The 21,120-nt window shown below is 38.9% G+C and overlaps 6 protein-coding genes and 1 long non-coding RNA gene across 7 annotated transcripts in view; 4 read left to right on the top strand and 3 right to left on the bottom strand.

The window, feature by feature from the left end:
• Window positions 1-599: 599 nt before the first annotated feature.
• LOC103507035 (longitudinals lacking protein, isoforms A/B/D/L-like) lies at window positions 600-2,189 on the bottom strand. Its single transcript, XM_017443138.2, has 3 exons — window positions 2,159-2,189; window positions 1,357-1,725; window positions 600-896 (listed from the first exon to the last, which is right to left on the bottom strand). Exons 1-3 carry the CDS (start codon window positions 2,187-2,189, stop codon window positions 715-717), a joined length of 582 nt encoding a protein of 193 aa, XP_017298627.1. The 3' UTR covers window positions 600-714.
• A 49-nt stretch (window positions 2,190-2,238) lies between these two features.
• Window positions 2,239-3,341, top strand: LOC103507023 (acyl-CoA-binding domain-containing protein 6-like). The gene is made up of 2 exons (XM_008471451.3): window positions 2,239-2,546; window positions 2,687-3,341. The coding sequence occupies exons 1-2, from the start codon at window positions 2,351-2,353 to the stop codon at window positions 3,181-3,183; spliced, it is 693 nt and encodes a 230-aa protein (XP_008469673.1). The 5' UTR covers window positions 2,239-2,350; the 3' UTR covers window positions 3,184-3,341.
• A 5,207-nt stretch (window positions 3,342-8,548) lies between these two features.
• On the top strand, window positions 8,549-9,412 carry LOC103507033 (SRA stem-loop-interacting RNA-binding protein, mitochondrial-like). The gene is given in 3 exon segments (XM_026821988.1): window positions 8,549-8,688; window positions 9,006-9,137; window positions 9,140-9,412. Coding segments are annotated over 2 exon segments (279 nt in total). The 5' UTR covers window positions 8,549-8,688; window positions 9,006-9,061; the 3' UTR covers window positions 9,343-9,412.
• Window positions 9,402-10,290, top strand: LOC103507025 (acyl-CoA-binding domain-containing protein 6-like). Its single transcript, XM_008471452.3, has one exon. The coding sequence runs from the start codon at window positions 9,439-9,441 to the stop codon at window positions 10,129-10,131; it is 693 nt and encodes a 230-aa protein (XP_008469674.1). The 5' UTR covers window positions 9,402-9,438; the 3' UTR covers window positions 10,132-10,290.
• A 3,931-nt stretch (window positions 10,291-14,221) lies between these two features.
• Window positions 14,222-15,021, bottom strand: LOC103507032 (longitudinals lacking protein, isoforms H/M/V). The gene is made up of 2 exons (XM_008471463.2): window positions 14,828-15,021; window positions 14,222-14,695 (listed from the first exon to the last, which is right to left on the bottom strand). The coding sequence occupies exon 2, from the start codon at window positions 14,693-14,695 to the stop codon at window positions 14,222-14,224; it is 474 nt and encodes a 157-aa protein (XP_008469685.1). The 5' UTR covers window positions 14,828-15,021.
• A 147-nt stretch (window positions 15,022-15,168) lies between these two features.
• On the bottom strand, window positions 15,169-15,890 carry LOC113466514. Its single transcript, XR_003390891.1, has 2 exons — window positions 15,768-15,890; window positions 15,169-15,249 (listed from the first exon to the last, which is right to left on the bottom strand). It is a non-coding gene; the product is annotated as an uncharacterized LOC113466514 (long non-coding RNA).
• A 4,647-nt stretch (window positions 15,891-20,537) lies between these two features.
• LOC103507022 (cyclin-dependent kinases regulatory subunit) overlaps window positions 20,538-21,120 on the top strand; it is a 5,224-nt gene continuing 4,641 nt past the window's right edge. Inside the window, exon 1 of the mRNA XM_008471450.3 lies at window positions 20,538-20,737. Coding sequence (XP_008469672.1) covers window positions 20,625-20,737 — 113 coding nt within the window. The 5' untranslated portion in view covers window positions 20,538-20,624. The remainder of the gene's footprint in view (window positions 20,738-21,120) is intronic.

The raw sequence follows: 21,120 nt of genomic DNA, 5'->3' as shown, positions 1-21,120 counted from the left end.
TTCGGTACTATCAAAAATTTGAAAATTACCGCCATCAATTCAGAAGTACCTCTGTGGTAGGCTTTGTTCGACTTTTTTTTCGTAGGGAACACTGGTATAGTGCGGCAAATTTCAAAATTTTTGAAAATGTGATTTAAAAAAGCTATGGATTGAAAATTGAAAAGTTGTGGACATCTTCCTAAATTTTACCATTTTTACCATAAAAATAAAAAGAGGAATATCAAGTAAAAGAGTCGAAAACGCTTTCAAATTCAAGTCAAGGTAATACTAGATCCAAGTTTCACTTTGTCTGACTGTAAAATATCATCTCTTTCATTCTTGAAAGGTGTAGGGAACACTGGTATAGTGCGGCAAATTTCAAAATTTTTGAAAATGTGATTTAAAAAAGCTATGGATTGAAAATTGAAAAGTTGTGAACATCTTTCTAAAGTTTACCATTTTTACCCCTGTAGAAAGGCCCAAGGCAATGCAAGCACACATGGGAGCTGTAGAGATCACAAGGCAATAACCAGGGGAACCTAACCAAAAGTTCACAAATTATCAAAGTAATATGACCTCAGAACCAAATTTAAGGGGGGCAGTCCAAGGGCCTGTAGAAAGGCCCAAGGCAATGCAAGCACACATGGGAGCTGTAGAGATCACAAGGCAATAACCAGGGGAACCTAACCAAAAGTTCTCAAGTTTACAAATCAACCATTTGAATTATCAATTGTATTATGACCTCAGAACCAAATTTAAGGGGGGCAGTCCAAGTGAGACCCCAAGCTCACCATGTGTTGACAAATACGTTGGATTAAAGAGCTTACCTTGTGAGTTCTGAGCACCTGTATCTTGTCCGGCAAATACATCATCTGTTGACTTATCACCTACCATTTGTTGCCATCCACTAAAGTTCACTGTGAACAGAACAGATAATGGGGTTAGTAAAGGATAAACACATAAGATTGAAGACTTTGCCTTGTTAAATATATCCATTTCTCTCTAAACCCCATTAGTCCAGTAATACCTGTTGGAGACTTATCACCTACCATTTGTTGCCATCCACTAAAGTTCACTGTGAACAGAACAGACAATGAGGTTAATAAAGGATAAACACATAAGATAGAAGATATTTGCCTGGTTAAATATATCCATTTCTCTCTAAACCCCATTAGTCCAGTAATACCTATGTTTGAACACTTATCACCTACCATTTGTTGCCATCCACTAAAGTTCACTGTGAACAGAACAGACAATGAGGTTAGTAAAGGATAAACACATAAGATTGAAGATATTTGCCTGGTTAAATATATCCATTTCTCTCTAAACCCCATTAGTCCAGTAATACCTACGTTTGAACAATAATAAGATACTTACTTTGAGAGTTGTCCATTTGAGAAGTTCCAGCCTGAGAGTAATCTTCCTCGTCGTCATCCAGTGTGATATCCTCTACAGAGTTGTCATCGTATTCAGTCTTTGGTTCCAGCATCAGCTCCGAGTTGGTTTCTACTTTGGCCACTGCATTCTCAGAAGACTGCAGTGAAGTATTAGAAGGAACATCACAGTTGGATTGGTCTAGGTGACCTTCAGAGGCATTGGAGGCATCATCCCCAGACAGGGATGGTCTTCCCTGCACAGGTACAACTTGCCTTCTCCTCTTCCTGGAAGGTGAGGCAGCATCATTCCTATTGATACGCTTCGGAGACTCTGGAAGATCAACTACATCTGAACTTCTGACATCATTTTCTGTCACACAAAAAGCCCACCTAGAGGTCTACATTATAACGTTAGTGTAGGCACCAAAAGTCCCATATGTGTGCTTAGCTGCTTAGCTTCACAAATCTACGAAGGTGAAATAAAATGTATTTTTCTTTCAATACAGGGATGTATGCATAAAGCTATAGAGCAGGTAATTTAACTATTTCTTTTGTGTTTCAGGTAGTTCAAGCAAATAATCTCACCTACATAAGCTTGGCCCCCTTGAGATTTAAGAAATGTCTAATTCTATTAGACAACTAAACAAGATATTTGTTGGAAACTTACCATGGACTGTAAGTCACAATGAACTGAAGAAATTTTTTTCAGAGTATGGCCAGATCATGAATGCTTCTGTTATGTTTGATAAGAACACAGGATTATCTAAAGGTTTTGGATTTGTCACATTCCAAAATAAAGAAGCTGTTGACAAAGTTTTTAGCACTGATTCTCATGTATTAGAAGGAAGTAGACTGAGTATTCAACCATCTGATTCACACAATAGGTCAGATAGATTTTAGTCTATCTTGAAAACATTTCATACCAAGTTTTAGTTTTTACATGTAGTCAGGTTAAAAAAAAAATAGAAACCAAGGAAACAGCAAGTTTTTCTAGAATGGCAGAAAATATGGAAGACAGATTCAACCAAGCATGTGATTATCTACCTAGTCTAGTGAAAAAATTGGACAGCTCTACATTGCTGAAATTTTATGCATTGTACAAACAAGCAACTGTTGGTCAATGCAATATTGACAAGCCCTCTTGGTATAACATGGAAGCCAAATCAAAGTACAATGCATGGAACAGTCTTGGTCAAATGGCAAAATCAGAAGCTATGTCAAAATACATTGCACTACTAAAAGAAGTGGATGCTGGCTGGGAAGATAAAGAACAAGAAGAAATTAATTGGGATTGGAAGCCAAATCAAAGTACAATGCATGGAACAGTCTTGGTCAAATGGCAAAATCAGAAGCTATGTCAAAATACATTGCACTACTAAATGAAGTGGATGCTAGCTGGGAAGATAAAGAACAAGAAGAAATTAATTGGGACGAAAGTCAAGAGAGTGGAAGTAAGGAAAATGAAGGTCAAACCAAAGGCTGGGTTAATGTTAGTAGCATGATCAATGATGAGTCTCAGCTGGATGACAATGAGAAAAACATCTATGAGTGGGCAAAAGAAGGAAAGCTGGACATGCTAGTCAAACAGTTAACAAAGCTGAAAGACTTCAACATCAATCAACTGGATGAGAATGGCCTGAATTGTTTACATTGGGCTTGTGATAGAGGTCACTTAAAGGTTGTCCAGCATTTGATAGAGAAGTGTGGTGCTGATGTCAATGTAACTGATTCAGATGGGGACTATGGTTTGGATTATGCCAAAGCAATAGAGCACACTGATTTGATTGAGTATTTAGTCAATTCAGGTGCTCATAGCAGCAATACTTGAAGAAAAATTAAAATTAGTCTGTCTACCTCCTTCAGTGTCAGTTTTGAGATTTGTACTGAATCAAAGTGTTCCTGTTTTAAATATTTTTAACAGATCACTAAAATTAAGTAATGATTTACCAAACAGTAGAAAGAAAAAAAAATTGCTGATACCTACAAGTCAGTTGTTTTTATTTTCACTATATTTCCACTATATTGATAAAAGCACCAATCAGCAACTTTTCTCAGAGAAAAAATCATTTTTCATGAAATTACATAAATTTTGAACTATGTATAAGGAGTTTAGAAAGCTACAAGTAAATCTGAATCAAAGTGTTCCTGTTTTAAATATTTTTAACAGATCACTAAAATTAAGTAATGATTTACCAAACAGTAGAAAGAAAAAAAAAAAAAAATTGCTGATACCTACAAGTCAGTCGTTTTTATTTTCACTATATTTCCACTATATTGATAAAAGCACCAATCAGCAACTTTTCACAGAGAAAAAATCATTTTTCATGAAATTACATAAATTTTGAACTATGTATAAGGAGTAGAAAGCTACAAGTAAATTGTAAATGCAGTTTGTGTTATTATGTCACAACTTTGGTCATCACTGCAGCATTGTAGGATTTTCCCAATATGTCAATAATCCTAAAATCCAATGTTTACCTACCATGCTGGCACCGGTAGCTATGTGCATTTATATGTCATAGCTACTCATTTTCCTCACGAGGCTGAGTGGGCCCTGCAACAGCCAGAGATGGAATCAATCATTTGTATGATACAAATTTCTTGACCCCGCCGGGAATCGAACCCAGGTCTCCCACATGCAAGGCAAGCGCAGTGTCCACTACACCATGGGAGCTGACTAAATAGAAAGCTACAAGTGTGTTGGAAAGAGGATTTTTTTCTTAGTACAAAAAAAATGGCCCTTGGTGCTATCATCAGGAGTGTTTTATGTCATATAATTTCAGAGTTGATACCTAAGATTATACTGATACTTTTCACCAATCACAATCAAGTGTCCCATGTAAATTTCTCCTCTAAAATAATCATGGAAAAAGAAGAGGGTATTCTGTTCTTGAAAATTAAAAGCTGTTAATTTGTCCTTGAAAAAAAAAAAAAAAAATGGAAACTCATCTTCTAGATTAGAATCAAATTTTGCCCTGCCTGAGGCTGGTCAATCTGGCTATTCACTTTCAGGTAGACCTGACAGGCACACCTGATACTAAATGGCCAGCCTGAGTCAGCTGGGTCTCAATTCACAAAGCTCTGTGCATTTTAGAGAAGAGGGAACAGATTACAATGAAAAATACTTCTACCTCCATGGCCAAGAGGCATCACTGCACATCACTAAGTCGCGGGTTCGATTCCCGCCTAGGGTTGATTTTTTCAACTTTCCTTTTCCTTGAATTTTTCCTCAACAGATGAGGTTCGTTCTTGGAACAGTAGGCTTTCTATTGTTTTCCTTCTCTTGATTTTGGGATGATAAAACCATTGCAGTTACAGTTCCCTCTCGAAAATAGGTGAAGAAGTTTTAAAAGAACCTATAAAGATAAGCAGTCTCATCTCAGCCTTTTCCATTCATACCTTTCAAAGAATGGAAAAGTTTGTTTATAAAATGTCTACCCCTAGCTGGGATTCGAACCCAGCGCCTCCATGGGAGCAGCACCCATGATAGGAGTGGATGTGCATCAAATCTGCAGACAATGAGCTTTGTACAGTACACGGCTGTTGCAAGGTACATGTAGCATTTTTCAATACAGATCACCAGTCAACTATGAAGCAAGCACATCCTCACCGTGAGTGCCAGGTCACGGGTTCAATTCCTACCCAAAATTTGTACTCGTTTTTCGATTGCAAATAATTCAACGGGTTACTTTCTGGTGTTCTCGTGTTGACCCAGCACCTAAATGGGAAGTATTGTCTCTTCTCGCCCATCTGATGAGAGGCATACTACGGGATGGGCATGCTACGACACAGGCCACAAGCGTCTAATGTAGCAGTTGTTCCATTGCCACGAAATAAAAACGGTAAAAAAAAAACATCCTATCCCTTTATAATTTAGGACTCTAATGACCCATAGATATTATGCCCCACCAGGAATCGAACCCAGTTTCCCCTGTCAGGATGGCTAGTGACCATAGAAAAGAAACCCTTTCAAGTTCAGCACAGCTGTGACTCACTTTAATTACCCCACCAGGAATCAAACCCAGGCCTCCCACACCAAAGACAATGGGCATCACATACCCTTTTGGGTTCAGCACCAAGGCCACAAACAAATGCACATCCCAAAAGGAATTGAACCTTTGGAACCCTTCCCCTCATACCAGAAATTGAGCCTTCTTCTCTTCACCAAAGTAAAGGCTGAGCTTGGTCATTCAGTTCCCATTGCACTAACCAATCATTTGAGGGTTTGAACCTCCAAACTCACAATTTTATGCCAATACTGAAAAGAAATGAGAAGTGCTAACTAAAAGAACAAGATGGAAATTTCATTAGGTTGAATCAGGAAGATAAGATGCAATACAAATGCACATCCCAAAAGGAATTGAACCTTTGGAACCCTTCCCCTCATACCAGAAATTGAGCCTTCTTCTCTTCACCAAAGTAAAGCCTGAGTTTGGTCATTCAGTTCCCATTGCACAAATAACCAATTATTTGAGGGTTTGAACCTCCAAACTCACAATTTATGCCAATACTGAAAAGAAATGAAAAGTGCTAACTAAAAGAACAAGATGGGAATTTCATTAGGTTGAATCAGGAAGATAAGATGCAATAGCATTTTTATTTTACTTCCAATATCACAAAATATCACAGAAAGTTTACAAATGATAGTGAATTAGATTGGGAAGCAGTTGTCACCCTACTCTGTTAACACCGTTGTAACTCCACCAGATCAACTGAATCCCATGTTGGCCTCCTCAGTTAAACTTGAGAGGAACACAAGACCCAATGTACTTGGAGAGCAAACAACTTGAACTTGAGTACAGGGCAAGGACAACCCCCCAAAGTTATTTGAATAATTACATGACAAGCTTGAGCAATCATCTCCAAGTCACATCAAAAGTTAGGTCAAGGGGGAATGCTGTGGAAGAGTGAAGTCCTGCCATGGGAATGGAGAAGCCCAATATCACAGAAAGTTTACAAATGATAGTGAATTAGATTGGGAAGCAGTTGTCACCCTACTCTGTTAACACCGTTGTAACTCCACCAGTGAATCCCATGTTGCCTCCTCAGTTTAACTTGAGAGGAACACAAGACCCAATGTACTTGGAGAGCAAACAACTTGAACTTGAGTACAGATCATTTTCTGTCACACAAAAAGCCCACCTAGAGGTCTACATTATAACGTTAGTGTAGGCACCAAAAGTCCCATATGTGTGCTTAGCTTCACAAATCTACGAAGGTGAAATAAAATGTATTTTTCTTTCAATACAGGGATGTACGCATAAAGCTATAGAGCAGGTAATTTAACAATTTCTTTTGTGTTTCAGGTAGTTCAGCTTGAGCAAATCATCTCCAAGTCACATCAAAAGTTAGGTCAAGGGGGAATGCTGTGGAAGAGTGAAGTCCTGCCATGGGAATGGAGAGGAAAATCACTCCCCACAGCATACTCTATGGTTCCAAGCTCAGTCAACTACTGACTTGGTCCTTGGAGCCACAGAGGAAAGGGACAGGGGTGGGGGGGAGACCTGACCATATGAAACATCAAGACACTTCCAAGAGATTAAATCAATGAGCTCACAAGTCAGATGGGATAAACCCATTCAAATCATAAGCAAAAGAAAATCAAAAGGAACATGCCCAGGGTTCCAATTGGCCAAGTCAATTTGAGAGGAATGAAGAGGGGGCTGGACAGACAGATTTACCTTGGGACTAGCAAGGCACCAAAGTCTCTCCTACTTCCAAGAGATTAAATCAATGAGCTCACAAGTCAGATGGGATAAACCCATTCAAATCATAAGCAAAAGAAAATCAAAAGGAACATGTCCAGGGTTCCAATTGGCCAAGTCAATTTGAGAGGAATGAAGAGGGGGCTGGACAGACAGATTTACCTTTGGACTAGCAAGGCACTAAAGTCTCTCCCAGGTGACTATACTCCCAGCATGAGCATGTTGGGAATACCAGCAGCCTGTAGAAAGGCCCAAGGCAATGCAAGCACACATGGGAGATGTAGAGATCACAAGGCAATAACCAGGGGAACCTAACCAAAGTTTACAAATCAACCATTTGAATTATCAATGTATTATGACCTCAGAACCAAATTTAAGGGGGGCAGTCCAAGTGAGAGTCCAAGCTCACCATGTGTTGACAAATACGTTGGATTAAAGAGCTTACCTTGTGAGTTCTGAGCACCTGTGTCTTGTCCACCTGTAGAAAGGCCCAAGGCAATGCAAGCACACATGGGAGCTGTAGAGATCACAAGGCAATAACCAGGGGAACCTAACCAAAAGTTCATAAGTTTACAAATCAACCATTTGGATTATCAATTGTATTGACCTCAGAACCAAATTTAAGGGGGGCAGTCCAAGTTATTTTGAAGCACACCAACTGTAGAGCTCTACCTGGGGTACTGGGTTTGAAAACCTAGGTCTGTCAGACCATCTGAGAAACATAGGTACATATCAATATTTTTACGTTACTCATGCTCAAACTGTCTGAAACAAAAAATCTTTCATGGTCGGATACACAGGTCATGTCGTGTGAAAGAAGCTTCATTTCAGTCGCTCCCTTCAGAGCAAACTCGTTTATATTATTGATCTGAAGGAGGGTTCATGTTCCTTCTACGGCTTCTACCTACATGGAGGGAGATAGCAAGCATCATTAGGCAGAGGGGGTTCTGCAGGAAAAGGATTTGGGGTGGGAAGGATGCGTGAAAGGACCTTCCTCCATGCGAGTTTTCAAAACCCAACTCACTTGTGAATGGAGCGGGGATTTTTTCTATTTCCCACGGGAAAATGAAGGGAAATTTCGTTTTTCCCCCCGTCCGGCCTAATGAATAATACCTATACCTACTCTATAGAGTCTATAGTTAGCTTACCTACTCTATAGAGTCTATAGTTAGCTTTGGGTTGACGCGCCTGCCTTATAAGCGCTAGGTCGCCGGTTCGATTCCCGCCCGGGCATGGAAAAATTGGAAGAAACACGACAGTTAAGCCCATAAAACGCTTTTATCTTGAGATTCTTGAGGGAAATTCGTTGTGATCCTGAAAGTCCTGAAACCGCACTCTGCCACTATCAAAAAATAATTCGGTAAATCGGTATTCGGTACTATCAAAAATTTGAAAATTACCGCCATCAATTGAAGTACCTCTGTGGTAGGCTTTGTTCGACTTTTTTTTCGTAGGGAACACTGGTATAGTGCGGCAAATTTTAAAATTTTTGAAAATGTGATTTAAAAAAGCTATGGATTGAAAATTGAAAAGTTGTGGACATCTTTCTAAAATTTACCATTTTTACCATAAAAAGAGGAATATCAAGTAAAAGAGTCGAAAACGCTTTCAAATTAATTCAAGTCAAGGTAATACCAGATCCAAGTTTCACTTTGTCTGACTGTAAAATATCATCTCTTTCATTCTTGAAAGGTTGCTATCAATATCTCTGCTATCAGTCCTGTTCTCGATCTAGGATTAAGGTGAAATCATTTTCTGTCACACAAAAAGCCCACCTAGAGGTCTATATTATAACGTTAGTGTAGGCACCAAAAGTCCCATATGTGTGCTTAGCTTCACAAATCTACAAAGGTGAAATAAAATGTTGTATTTTTCTTTCAACACAGGGATGTACTCATAAAGCCATAGAGCAGGTAATTTAACAATAATTTCTTTTGTGTTTCAGGTAGTTAGAGCAAATAATCTCACCTACATAAGCTTGGCCCCCTTGAGAAATAAGAAATGTCTAATTCTATTAGACAACTAAACAAGATATTTGTTGGAAACTTACCATGGACTGTAAGTCACAATGAACTGAAGAAATTTTTTCAGAGTATAGCCAGATCATGAATGCTTCTGTTATGTTTGATAAGAACACAGGATTATCTAAAGGTTTTGGATTTGTCACATTCCAAAATAAAGAAGCTGTTGACAAAGTTTTTAGCACTGATTCTCATGTATTAGAAGGAAGTAGACTGAGTATTCAACCATCTGATTCACACAATAGGTCAGATAGATTTTAGTCTATCTTGAAAACATTTCATACCAAGTTTTTAGTTTTTACATGTAGTCAGGTTAAAAAAAAAATAGAAACCAAGGAAACAGCAAGTTTTTCTAGAATGGCAGAAAATATGGAAGACAGATTCAACCAAGCATGTGATTATCTACCTAGTCTAGTGAAAAAATTGGACAGCTCTACATTGCTGAAATTTTATGCATTGTACAAACAAGCAACTGTTGGTCAATGCAATATTGACAAGCCCTCTTGGTATAACATGGAAGCCAAATCAAAGTACAATGCATGGAACAGTCTTGGTCAAATGGCAAAATCAGAAGCTATGTCAAAATACATTGCACTACTAAATGAAGTGGATGCTGGCTGGGAAGATAAAGAACAAGAAGAAATTAATTGGGACGAAAGTCAAGAGAGTGGAAGTAAGGAAAATGAAGGTCAAACCAAAGGCTGGGTTAATGTTAGTAGCATGATCAATGATGAGTCTCAGCTGGATGACAATGAGAAAAACATCTATGAGTGGGCAAAAGAAGGAAAGCTGGACATGCTAGTCAAACAGTTAACAAAGCTGAAAGACTTCAACATCAATCAACTGGATGAGAATGGCCTGAATTGTTTACATTGGGCTTGTGATAGAGGTCACTTAAAGGTTGTCCAGCATTTGATAGAGAAGTGTGGTGCTGATGTCAATGTAACTGATTCAGATGGGGACTATGGTTTGGATTATGCCAAAGCAATAGAGCACACTGATTTGATTGAGTATTTAGTCAATTCAGGTGCTCATAGCAGCAATACTTGAAGAAAAATTAAAATTAGTCTGTCTACCTCCTTCAGTGTCAGTTTTGAGATTTGTACTGAATCAAAGTGTTCCTGTTTTAAATATTTTTAACAGATCACTAAAATTAAGTAATGATTTACCAAACAGTAGAAAGAAAAAAAAAATTGCTGATACCTACAAGTCAGTTGTTTTTATTTTCACTATATTTCCAATATATTGATAAAAGCACCAATCAGCAACTTTTCTCAGGGAAAAAATCATTTTTCGTGAAATTACATAAATTTTGAACTATGTATAAGGAGTAGAAAGCTAAAAGTAAATTGTAAATGCAGTTTGTGTCACAGTTTGTGTTATTATGACTTTCGGTGCTCACTGCAGCATTGTAGGATTTTCCCAATATCTCAATAATCCTAAAATCCAATGTTTACCTACCATGCTGGCACTGGTAGCTATGTGCATTTATATGTCATAGCTACTCATTTTCCTCACGAGGCTGAGTGGGCCCCGCAACAGCCAGAGATGGAATCAATCATTTGTATGATACAAATTTCTTGACCCCGCCGGGAATCAAACCCGGGTCTCCCGCATGCAAGGCAAGCACAGTGTCCTCTACACCATGGGAGCTGACTAAATAGAAAGCTACAAGTGTGTTGGAAAGAGGATTTTTTTCTTAGTACAAAAAAATGGCCCTTGGTGCTATTATCAGGAGTGTTTTATTTTTATGTCATATAATTTCAGAGTTGATACCCAAGATTATACTGATACTTTTCACCAATCACAATCAAGTGCCCCATGTAAATTTCTCCTCAAAAATAATCATGGAAAAAGGACAGGGTATTCTGTTCTTGAAAATTAAAAGCTGTTAATTTGTCCTTGAAAAAAAAAAAATGGAAGCTCATCCTCTAGATTAGATTATTTGTTAGGTTTATATTAGACATCCTATGTATTAACATTATTCTTACCGTTTCTATTATTATAAATACCTAGTATCCAGTAATAATAGAAACGGTAAGAATAATGTTCTAGATTAGAATCAAATTTTGCCCTGCCTGAGGCTGGTCAATCTGGCCATTCACTTTGAGGTAGACCTGACAGGCACACCTGATACTAAATGGCCAGCCTGAGTCAGCTGGGTCTCAATTCACAAAGCTCTGTGCATTTTAGAGAAGAGGGAACAGATTACAATGAAAAATACTTCTACCTCCATGGCCAAGAGGTATCACTGCACACCACTAAGTCGCGGGTTCGATTCCCGCCTAGGGTTGATTTTTTCAACTTTAAGCTCTGTGCATTTTAGAGAAGAGGGAACAGATTACAATGAAAAATACTTCTACCTCCATGGCCAAGAGGTATCACTGCACACCACTTAAGTCGCGGATTCGATTCCCGCCTAGGGTTGATTTTTTCAACTTTCATACTAAATGGCCAGCCTGAGTCAGCTGGGTCTCAATTCACAAAGCTCTGTGCATTTTAGAGAAGAGGGAACAGATTACAATGAAAAAATACTTCTACCTCCATGGCCAAGAGGTATCACTGCACACCACTAAGTCGCGGGTTCGATTCCCGCCTAGGGTTGATTTTTTCAACTTTCCTTTTCCTTGTTTTTCCTCAACAGATGAGGTTCGTTCTTGGAACAGTAGGCTTTCTATTGTTTTCCTTCTCTTGATTTTGGGATGATAAAACCATTGCAGTTAGTTCCCTCTCGAAAATAGGTGAAGAAGTTTTAAAAGAACCTATATAGCAGTCTCATCTCAGCCTTTTCCATTCATACCTTTCAAAGAATGGAAAAGTTTGTTTATAAAATGTCTAACAGTAGGCTTTCTATTGTTTTCCTTCTCTTGATTTTGGGATGATAAAACCATTGCAGTTACAGTTCCCTCTCGAAAATAGGTGAAGACGTTTTAAAAGAACCTTATATATAGCAGTCTCATCTCAGCCTTTTCCATTCATACCTTTCAAAGAATGGAAAAGTTTGTTTATAAAATGTCTACCCTAGCTGGGATTCGAACCCAGCGCCTCCATGGGAGCAGCACCCATGATAGGAGTGGATGTGCATCAAATCTGCAGACAATGAGCTTTGTACAGTACATGGCTGTTGCAAGGTACATGTAGCATTTTTCAATACAGATCACCAGCAAGCACATCCTCACAGTGAGCGCCAGGTCACGGGTTCAATTCCTACCCAAAGTTTTTTCCTTGAAGATACCATTCTCCTATGAAACATCCTATCCCTTTATAATTTGGGACTCCAATGACCCATTGATAATATGCCCCACCGGGAATCGAACCCAGTTTCCCATGTCAGGATGGCTGGTGACCATAGAAAAGAAACCCTTTCAAGTTCAGCATAGCTGTGACTCACTTTAATTACCCCACCAGGAATCAAACCCAGGCCTCCCACATCAAAGACAATGGGCATTATCACATACCCTTTTGGGTTTAAAACTTCAGTACCTATTTCAGAAATCGATTAACCCTCTGTGTGTTCGAGGACTTAAAGGAATAGAAGTGATCACCTAGAGACCTAGACAATTTTGCGTTCTGATGGATTTTACCGGCCCCATGCAGCCTGAGAGAGGAAAATGTGAGTAGACGGTTGACTACCCGTCAGCTCGTCACCAAATTGAGGGTAAAACCTTGGTTCATGCACAAAAAGCCCTAAAAGGCTGAGGTGTAGGGACGAACAGCCCTAAAGGATGGGTTAAGCTTCTACGAATCTACAAGAGTGAAATTTACAGCCTATAGCCAACTGTTCAAATCATTTACAGTACTGTTCAAATCCTAAAACTAATGCCCGCCATTCACGCTCACGGTCTTACAGACCTAGGTCACGGTCTTACAGACCTAGGTCTGTAAGACCGTCTTAATGTGTGCGGCAGAAAAAGCTTGAGACCCAGGTCTCTCAGACGGTATTACAGATTACAGACCTAGGTCTTGATCTTTTTCCGCCACACAAGTTAAGACGGTCTGACAAACCTAGGTCCTAGGTCTATCAAACCCAGATCTGTCAGACCTTCTCAGGGTGAATGGCCAGCATAATGTGACAATCCCAAATCCCAAATATCTACATACCAACATACCTAGTCAAGAGAAATGACAAAACCCCAATCTATTTAATAGAAATCACACATATCGAGTCAGACAAAAAAATATATTAGTACATAGTCAAGAGAAATGACAAAACCCCAAATAAGTATCTATTTAATAGAAATCACACATATCGAGTCAGGCAAAAAAATATATTAGGACTAGTCAGGCAAAAAAAAAATAATTAAGACAGGTCATAGAATACACAATAGGTTAAAATCGATATTCAATTCAAGTTGGAACAAACAGTCCGGCCAGAATGAAACAGAGTACGAACATTTTTAGAGTAGCTAAGCTCATTCAGTGGAGTGAGGAGAGTTATTCACCGATTCCGTTTTCTGCTTCGTCTCATAACGAAACCAACCGCGATGCTTGGCTTTTTAGAATGAAACAGAGTACGAACATTTTTAGAGTAGCTAAGCTCATTCAGTGGAGTGAGGAGAGTTATTCACCGATTCCGTTTTCTGCTTTGTCTCATAACGAAACCAACCGCGATGCTTGGCTTTATGATAAGCTGCTTTCACACGGGTGCTATTATGCTTTGTTCGTTCCTATATTTGCACTGCCTTAAAAGCGCTAGGCCACGGGTTCGATTCCCCCCGGGGCGGATTTTATCCTGAACAGGTTTGATAATGAAATTCCCAATTCCAGGACTGTTCCTCTACTGGCGAATGAAACAGAAATCCAGCAAACAGTTCCAAAAAAGACAGCGAGTACGTCTGGAATCCATACCTGACCATCAGGTCATCGCATCTTACTTGACAGCCAACAGTGCCATGGGAGGTATAGATGAAGTTATCATTGCAACCAAATAGAAACATTAAGCAATATAGAATTCAGAAATCCATTTACGATTTGTTTTCAGTCTGAAACACTGACTCTGATTACCAAGAAAGTGCCTTTTCCTTTAAGTAGATCTGTAGATATGGTTTTACGCTTTTTGAAAATCTTCAAAAGTAGATTAAGTAAACTAATGTTGTTTATAGTTATTATATTTTAAGACTGTTTATTGAAGAACTTACTTCTATCTGGACTTCAAAAACGCCAATAAGCTACGAGGTTGAGTCCTTTGAACTGGAGGGGCACGAGGTGGGGGAGGGCGGGGGGTAGGGGCAGCAGTCTGGGTAGTGGACTCCTCTTCAGACTCTGACAAGCCTTTGATTTGTAAACTCTCAGCAGCCTTGAGGAAATGGTTGAGTTGATCTTGGGCGATGTTGACTTCACCCTTGTACATGTAATCTATCATGCTCTTCAGCTCATTGAACTTGATATCCTTGAATATGAGGATGGGGTGCTTATCATTATGTTGACTAAGTAACAGCTCAAGGTACGGACTACAGGCACACAGCACAACTTTGTGGGCTTTCAAGTACTGGCCTTCAGCAGCCAAGGTGCAATCTACTAAGGTTTCATTTTCAAGTAGATAATCGAACACAGATATGATTGTTGCCTGGTGGTTGTTCCACCGCAGGCAAAATTCTTGAGATCCTTCTGTCATCTGAAACAAAGAAATCGGAATGATTAGGTACAATCTAAACATACAATAATTGGGTATGTCACAGGCTCCCCAAAAACCTCAAATCAATTAGTCAATTAAAAAAAAAAATGTGCGTTGAAAAATTCCTCTTACCTTTTTATCTATTATCACTCATTGTCACAAAATAATTCAATGAATTTCTTAAAACAACTCGAAAAAGAGAGCAATGTAAAAACTACCACTATTCTATGGTAAGTTAGAAATATTCAAGTAGACGTAAAAAATATCTTTATTATGAGTTCTGACTTGCAACACGTCTGAATGCTTTGAAGTCTGAGTTGTGAATGACGAAAAAATCAACTCAAAACCGGAGCTACCGGCGATACAAGAACAGGGCAGAATGAGGACTTTTCGAGACATTTTTACTTTTTAGCCATTGTAGCCAAGAGTGTATCACAGCCCAAGCATGGTACCTGTGTTATGCTAGTGCCTCAAATTAGATAATCGAACACAGATATGATTGTTGCCTGGTGGTTGTTCCACCGCAGGCAAAATTCTTGAGATCCTTCTGTCATCTGAAACAAATAAATCAGTTGCCTGGTGGTTGTTCCACCGCAGGCAAAATTCTTGAGATCCTTCTGTCATCTGAAACAAAGAAATCGGAATGATTAGGTACAATCCAAACATACAATAATTGGGTATATCACAGGCTCCCCAAAAACCTCAAATCAATTAGTCAATTAATGATTGTTGCCTGGTGGTTGTTCCACCGCAGGCAAAATTCTTGAGATCCTTCTGTCATCTGAAACAAAGAAATCGGAATGATTAGGTATAATCCAAACACACAATAATTGGGTAAATCACAGGCTCCCCAAGAACCTCAAATCAATTAATATTAAAAAAAAAGTGCGTTGAAAAATTCCTCTTACCTTTTTATCTATTATCACTCATTGTCACAAAATAATTCAATAAATTTCTTAAAACAACTCGAAAAAGAGAGCAATGTAAAAACTACCACTATTCTATGGTAAGTTAGAAATATTCAAGTAGACGTAAAAAAAAATCTTTCTGTGCGTTGAAAAATTCCTCTTACCTTTTTATCTATTATCACTCATTGTCACAAAATAATTCAATGAATTTCTTAAAACAACTCGAAAAAGAGAGCAATGTAAAAACTACCACTATTCTATGGTAAGTTAGAAATATTCAAGTAGAGTCTTGTGCGTTGAAAAATTCCTCTTACCTTTTTATCTATTATCACTCATTGTCACAAAATAATTCAATGAATTTCTTAAAACAACTCGAAAGAGAGAGCAATGTAAAAACTACCACTATTCTATGGTAAGTTAGAAATATTCAAGTAGACGTAAAAAATATCTTTATTCTGAGTTCTGACTTGCAACACGTCTGAATGCTTTGAAGTTTGAGTTGTGAATGACGAAAAAATCAACTCAAAACCGGAGCTACCGGCGATACAAGAACAGGGCAGAATGAGGATTTTTCGAGACGAAAACGGAATCGTGGAATAAAAATCTGCGCAGAAGGGTGCGCACTCGTTCCTCCTTCTCCGAGACACTTGCTCATCTTGTTTTTTGTGTTGCTCGTGAAATGTTTGTACATTTTGTTTGAGTTTAATGTAGAATTAAATGGCGGCCGTACGCTGTGACTTGGAATTCAAGGACAATTTACTCGATTTCTTGGAATTATTGTCGTTTGATGGGATTTTTCTCCTGAAAGTTGTATTTCTGCTATGTTTACCTATGTCAGAAGACCATTTTTGGTGTCAATAAATAGGTACTTACGCCAAAAGAAACAAATCAAAAAGCCGAAGCCCAAAGCTTTAGAAAAGCTTGCTTTTTTGATAAATTATTCTTATTTCCATTAATAGTTAGGAACAACCAAGATTTTAAAATACTTTCTTGAAAATTAAAGACTACGCTTTCCTCTTTTATTTCAGAAATTAGAAAAACGGCTTTCATAGGTAAGCCAACTTTCAAAACGTCATTTCCAAACAAAACTTCAGTACCTATTTCAGAAATCGATTAACCCTCTGTGTGTTCGAGGACTTAAAGGAATAGGAGTGATCACCTAGAGACCTAGACAATTGCGTTCTGATGGATTTTACCGGCCCCATGCAGCCTGAGAGAGGAAAATGTGAGTAGACGGTTGACTACCCGTCAGCTCGTCACCAAATTGAGGGTAAAACCTTGGTTCATGCACAAAAAGCCCTAAAAGGCTGAGGTGTAGGGACAAACAGCCCTAAAGGATGGGTTAAGCTTCTACGAATCTACAAGAGTGAAATTTACAGCCTATAGCCAACTGTTCAAATTATTTACAGTAGATAAAACTAATGCCCGCCATTCACGCTCAGTGCCCGCCATTCATACCTAGGTCTGTAAGACCGTCTTAACGTGTGCGGCAGAAAAAGCTCGAGACCCAGGTCTCTCAGACGGTCTGACAAACCTAGGTCTATCAAACCCAGATCTGTCAGACCTTCTCAGAGTGAAAATGGCCAGCATAATGTGACAATCCCAAATATCTACATAGTCAAGAGAAATGACAAAACCCCAAATAAGTATCTATTTAATAGAAATCACACATATCGAGTCAGGCAAAAAAATATATTAGGACTAGTCAGGCAAAAAAAAAATGAAAAAATAATTAAGACAGGTCATGCAATACACAATAGGTTAAAATCGATATTCAATTCAAGTTGGAATAAAAAACGTTTCTCACAAAGGCTATACAAACAAAATAGTTTCTTCCTAGAAAGTAAAACAGTTAAAATTAAAAAAATAAAATGGGAAATTAATGAGGTGTTGGAAAATCTTTTGTAACTTTGGATCGGAATTCGGAATCGGAAGCTTTTCATATTTTCATAACCTCACAAAATCAAAATATCAAAAATGATGAAAAAATTCCCCCAAAGTCAAATGAAAATCCCACGCGAGACGAAAATTCCCTGACAAATGAGCTCCCCATTCACAAGTGAGTTGGGTTAGGGCCTTAGACTTCACTTTGTGTAGGGCTCCTAAGAGGACCATAATTCCAATTCTATGAGCAATTAAGAGGACCATAATTCCAATTAGTTGAGCTGTATCCACACAAACATGGTCGACCGCGTCGATCGACGAGGTGAATTTATGTTGTCGAGTAGGTATGTCGAAGCAGTGTACGGTTTCAGTCGACACGATTGATCGACGGCGTCAACTAAGATTGGACACACCTTTATGTCCAAGGGCAAGCAGCTGTCATCCATCCTCACGTTCCTCCGCGGGGTATAGTTATTTTTTTCAAAGAGGTTTGACAAAGGGAACTGTAACTGCATGCTATGGTCTTATCGTCCCGAAAATCGAAGAGAGAAGGAAGACAGGATAGGTGAAAGCCAGCCGGTCCGAGAACGAACATTATCCCATCAGGATAAAATCCCGGGCGGGAATCGAACCCGCGGCCTAGCGCTTACAAGGCAGACGCACTACCAATTAAGCTAACTAGACTGGGGGGTATAGTAAGAGAGGTAATAATAATAACCCATGCCCACTCAGGTTCGGGTCCCATTCGCACTTCGCAAAAATTATGATGTTATATTACAGAAGGAAACGTCATTTTTTTGTGGTTTGACAGAGGGAACTGTAACTGCTATGGAGAAGACTGACTCAAAACGCCGACCCCGCATAAGTGGGAAAAGGCGAAGAATAAGAAGAAGAAGATTACAGAAGGAAACGAAGACTTCGAAACCAATGCCCATGCCCACATTGCGTACATTCAGGTTAGGGTCCCATTCGCACTTCGCAAAAATTATGTTATATTACAGAAGGAAACGGCAGGAAACCTAATAAACGCCAGCCTAGCTAGCTTGGAAGGTAGGGCGTCTGCCTTGTAAGTGCTTGGTCGCGGGTACAATCGGCCAGCTGGATTTTATCCAAATTCCTGAACGGATGATGAAAAAAGAGACCTGAATAAGGTAAAATAACACCATCTCGATCTCGATTGGAATTTTCAAAAAAAAAGTTCAATTTTTGGACACTTTTTAATGATCCCTCATTACACGGGGAGTATTTTAAGATAGGAAATTTTCGACCGAAAATCGGCCGCCGTCGGCGGCTCAGGCTCGGGACTTGGAATTTTTTTTTTACAAATACGTATTCCGCAAATGTAATAGAAAGTCGTGTGATGTTCACACCAGATTTTTTTATTTCTTTTGCACCGCCTGAGTGTTTTTTTGACCTTAACCCCTTTTGACCTAATCTATCGTTTTCGTGTGTGTTTTGTGTTTTTCTTCTAAAACCTCAAGTTCTCAAATTATATTGAGGATAAAATTCCATACCTCGGCTGGGATTGAACCCACACCCTCCTGTTTACCAGGCGAGCGCCTTGACCACCACGGAGGTAGGTTATAGAGGTACAACATCTCGATCTCGATTGCAACATTTCTACTACAACCATAGTCATAAGATCTTGTATTTCGATCCTAAAAAGTCCAGTGCTACCAAGTTCTTTTTGTCTAATTTTAACAAAAAAATCTTTCATGGTCGGATACACAGGTCATGTCGTGTGAAAGAAGCTTCATTTCAGTCGCTCCCTTCAGAGCAAACTCGTTTTTATTATTGATCTGAAGGAGGGTTCATGTTCCTTCTACGGAATCTACGGCTTCTACCTTCTACCTACATGGAGGGAGATAGCAAGCATCAGCAGCTTCTTGAGTTATGTGAAAGAAGCTTCATTTCAGTCGCTCCCTTCAGAGCAAACTCGTTTTTATTATTGATCTGAAGGAGGGTTCATGTTCCTTCTACGGCTTCTACCTACATGGAGGGAGATAGCAAGCATCAGCAGCTTCTTGAGTTTAGGCAGAGGGGGTTCTGCAGGAAAAGGATTTGGGGTGGGAAGGATGCGTGAAACCGTGAAAGGACCTCCCTCCATTGCTAGGATGCTAGGTTCATCTTCGGCTGATATCGGAAATATTCGTGTGGCTTTGTTCGAGCAGATTTTCTCTAAGGGTGTGATTGCTAGGATGCTAGGTTCATCTTCGGCTGATATCGGAAATATTCGTGTGGCTTTGTTCGAGCAGATTTTCTCTAAGGGTGTGTAAAAAAAATCAAAAATTCTAATTTCCCGCCAACTTTACACGCAAAAAGTCCGACGTTGTCCTACGATGGCCCTGTTCATAACCACGGCCTCAGGGCTGAGATGAGCTCGGACGACGTGAGATAACTGTTCCGGCGGCAATTTTTAAAATTCATTTTATATTTATTTTTGTTTGCTTTGTAATTTGCTTGTTTTTAATAGCTAATATAAATGAAAAGTATAATATAAACGTGCAAACTAAAGATAAAAAGTAAAAAATGAATTCAGATTGTACAAGTTGCGGAAAAAAAATCAAAAATTCTAATTTCCCGCCAACTTTACACGCAAAAAGTCCGACGTTGTCCTACGATGGCCCTGTTCATAACCACGGCCTGAACAGGGCTGAGATGAGCTCGGACGACGTGAGATAACTGTTCCGGCGGCAATTTTTAAAATTCATTTTATATTTATTTTTGTTTGCTTTGTAATTTGCTTGTTTTTATTAGCTAATATAAATGAAAAGTATAATATAAACGTGCAAACTAAAGATAAAAAGTAAAAAATGAATTCAGATTGTACAAGTTGCGGAAAAAAAATCAAAAATTCGAATTTCCCGCCAACTTTACACGCAAAAAGGCCGACGATGGCCCTGTTCATAACCACGGCCTAAATATTCGTGGAAGATCGGTCATTTCCGTATAGTCCGTGCTCGAACATATCGTCCAAATACCTCTGTGGAGTGCACAGAGGACAGAAAATCGCGGGCTTTGAAATCTTTTGTTTTTGTTTTTCACCGTCAGTTTTTTTCTGGTTTTCTGATGAGTGAGATTGGATTGTATGAAAAAAGGTGTAAAAAAATTAGTTTCCCTTGAGATTATAACTTTGTATGTTCTTTTCCTGTTTTAGAAAACCTTCCAAAATGGGTGACAACAACAATATTTCCCTGATCAAACAAATTTACTACGCTGATAAATATTATGATAGCAAATATGAATACAGGTAAGATGTCAAACTCCAGAACAGAAACCCTTGGTTTTTAGATGGAATGAGGGGTTTTGCTTTGTCAATAGCATTGTGTAGGTATTGCCAATATAGCATTGGTCAGTGGAATAAAAGTTCAGGTAATTATGCAGAAGTCACGTCTGTGGAAAAGAAAAGCTCCTTTTTGTATATAACCTAACCCTACAATAACACTGGTCACTGCTTGTTTGTGCCAGTTCCTTAGGTAGCAATATTCCACGGACGTGACTTCTGCACAAGTACCAAAGCTCAAACTTCCAGCCTAGTTTGCTTAGTTGGTAGTGCGTCTGCCTTGTAAGCGCTAGGCCGTGGGTTTGATTCCCTCCTGGGGTGGATTTTATCCTGATGGGATAATGTTTGTT

Source organism: Diaphorina citri, unplaced genomic scaffold (assembly GCF_000475195.1).
Source record: "Diaphorina citri unplaced genomic scaffold, Diaci psyllid genome assembly version 1.1 scaffold283, whole genome shotgun sequence".
In the NCBI taxonomy this organism is placed as follows: Eukaryota; Metazoa; Arthropoda; class Insecta; order Hemiptera; family Psyllidae; genus Diaphorina; species Diaphorina citri.
This window is presented reverse-complemented; position numbering and strand designations above follow the sequence as displayed.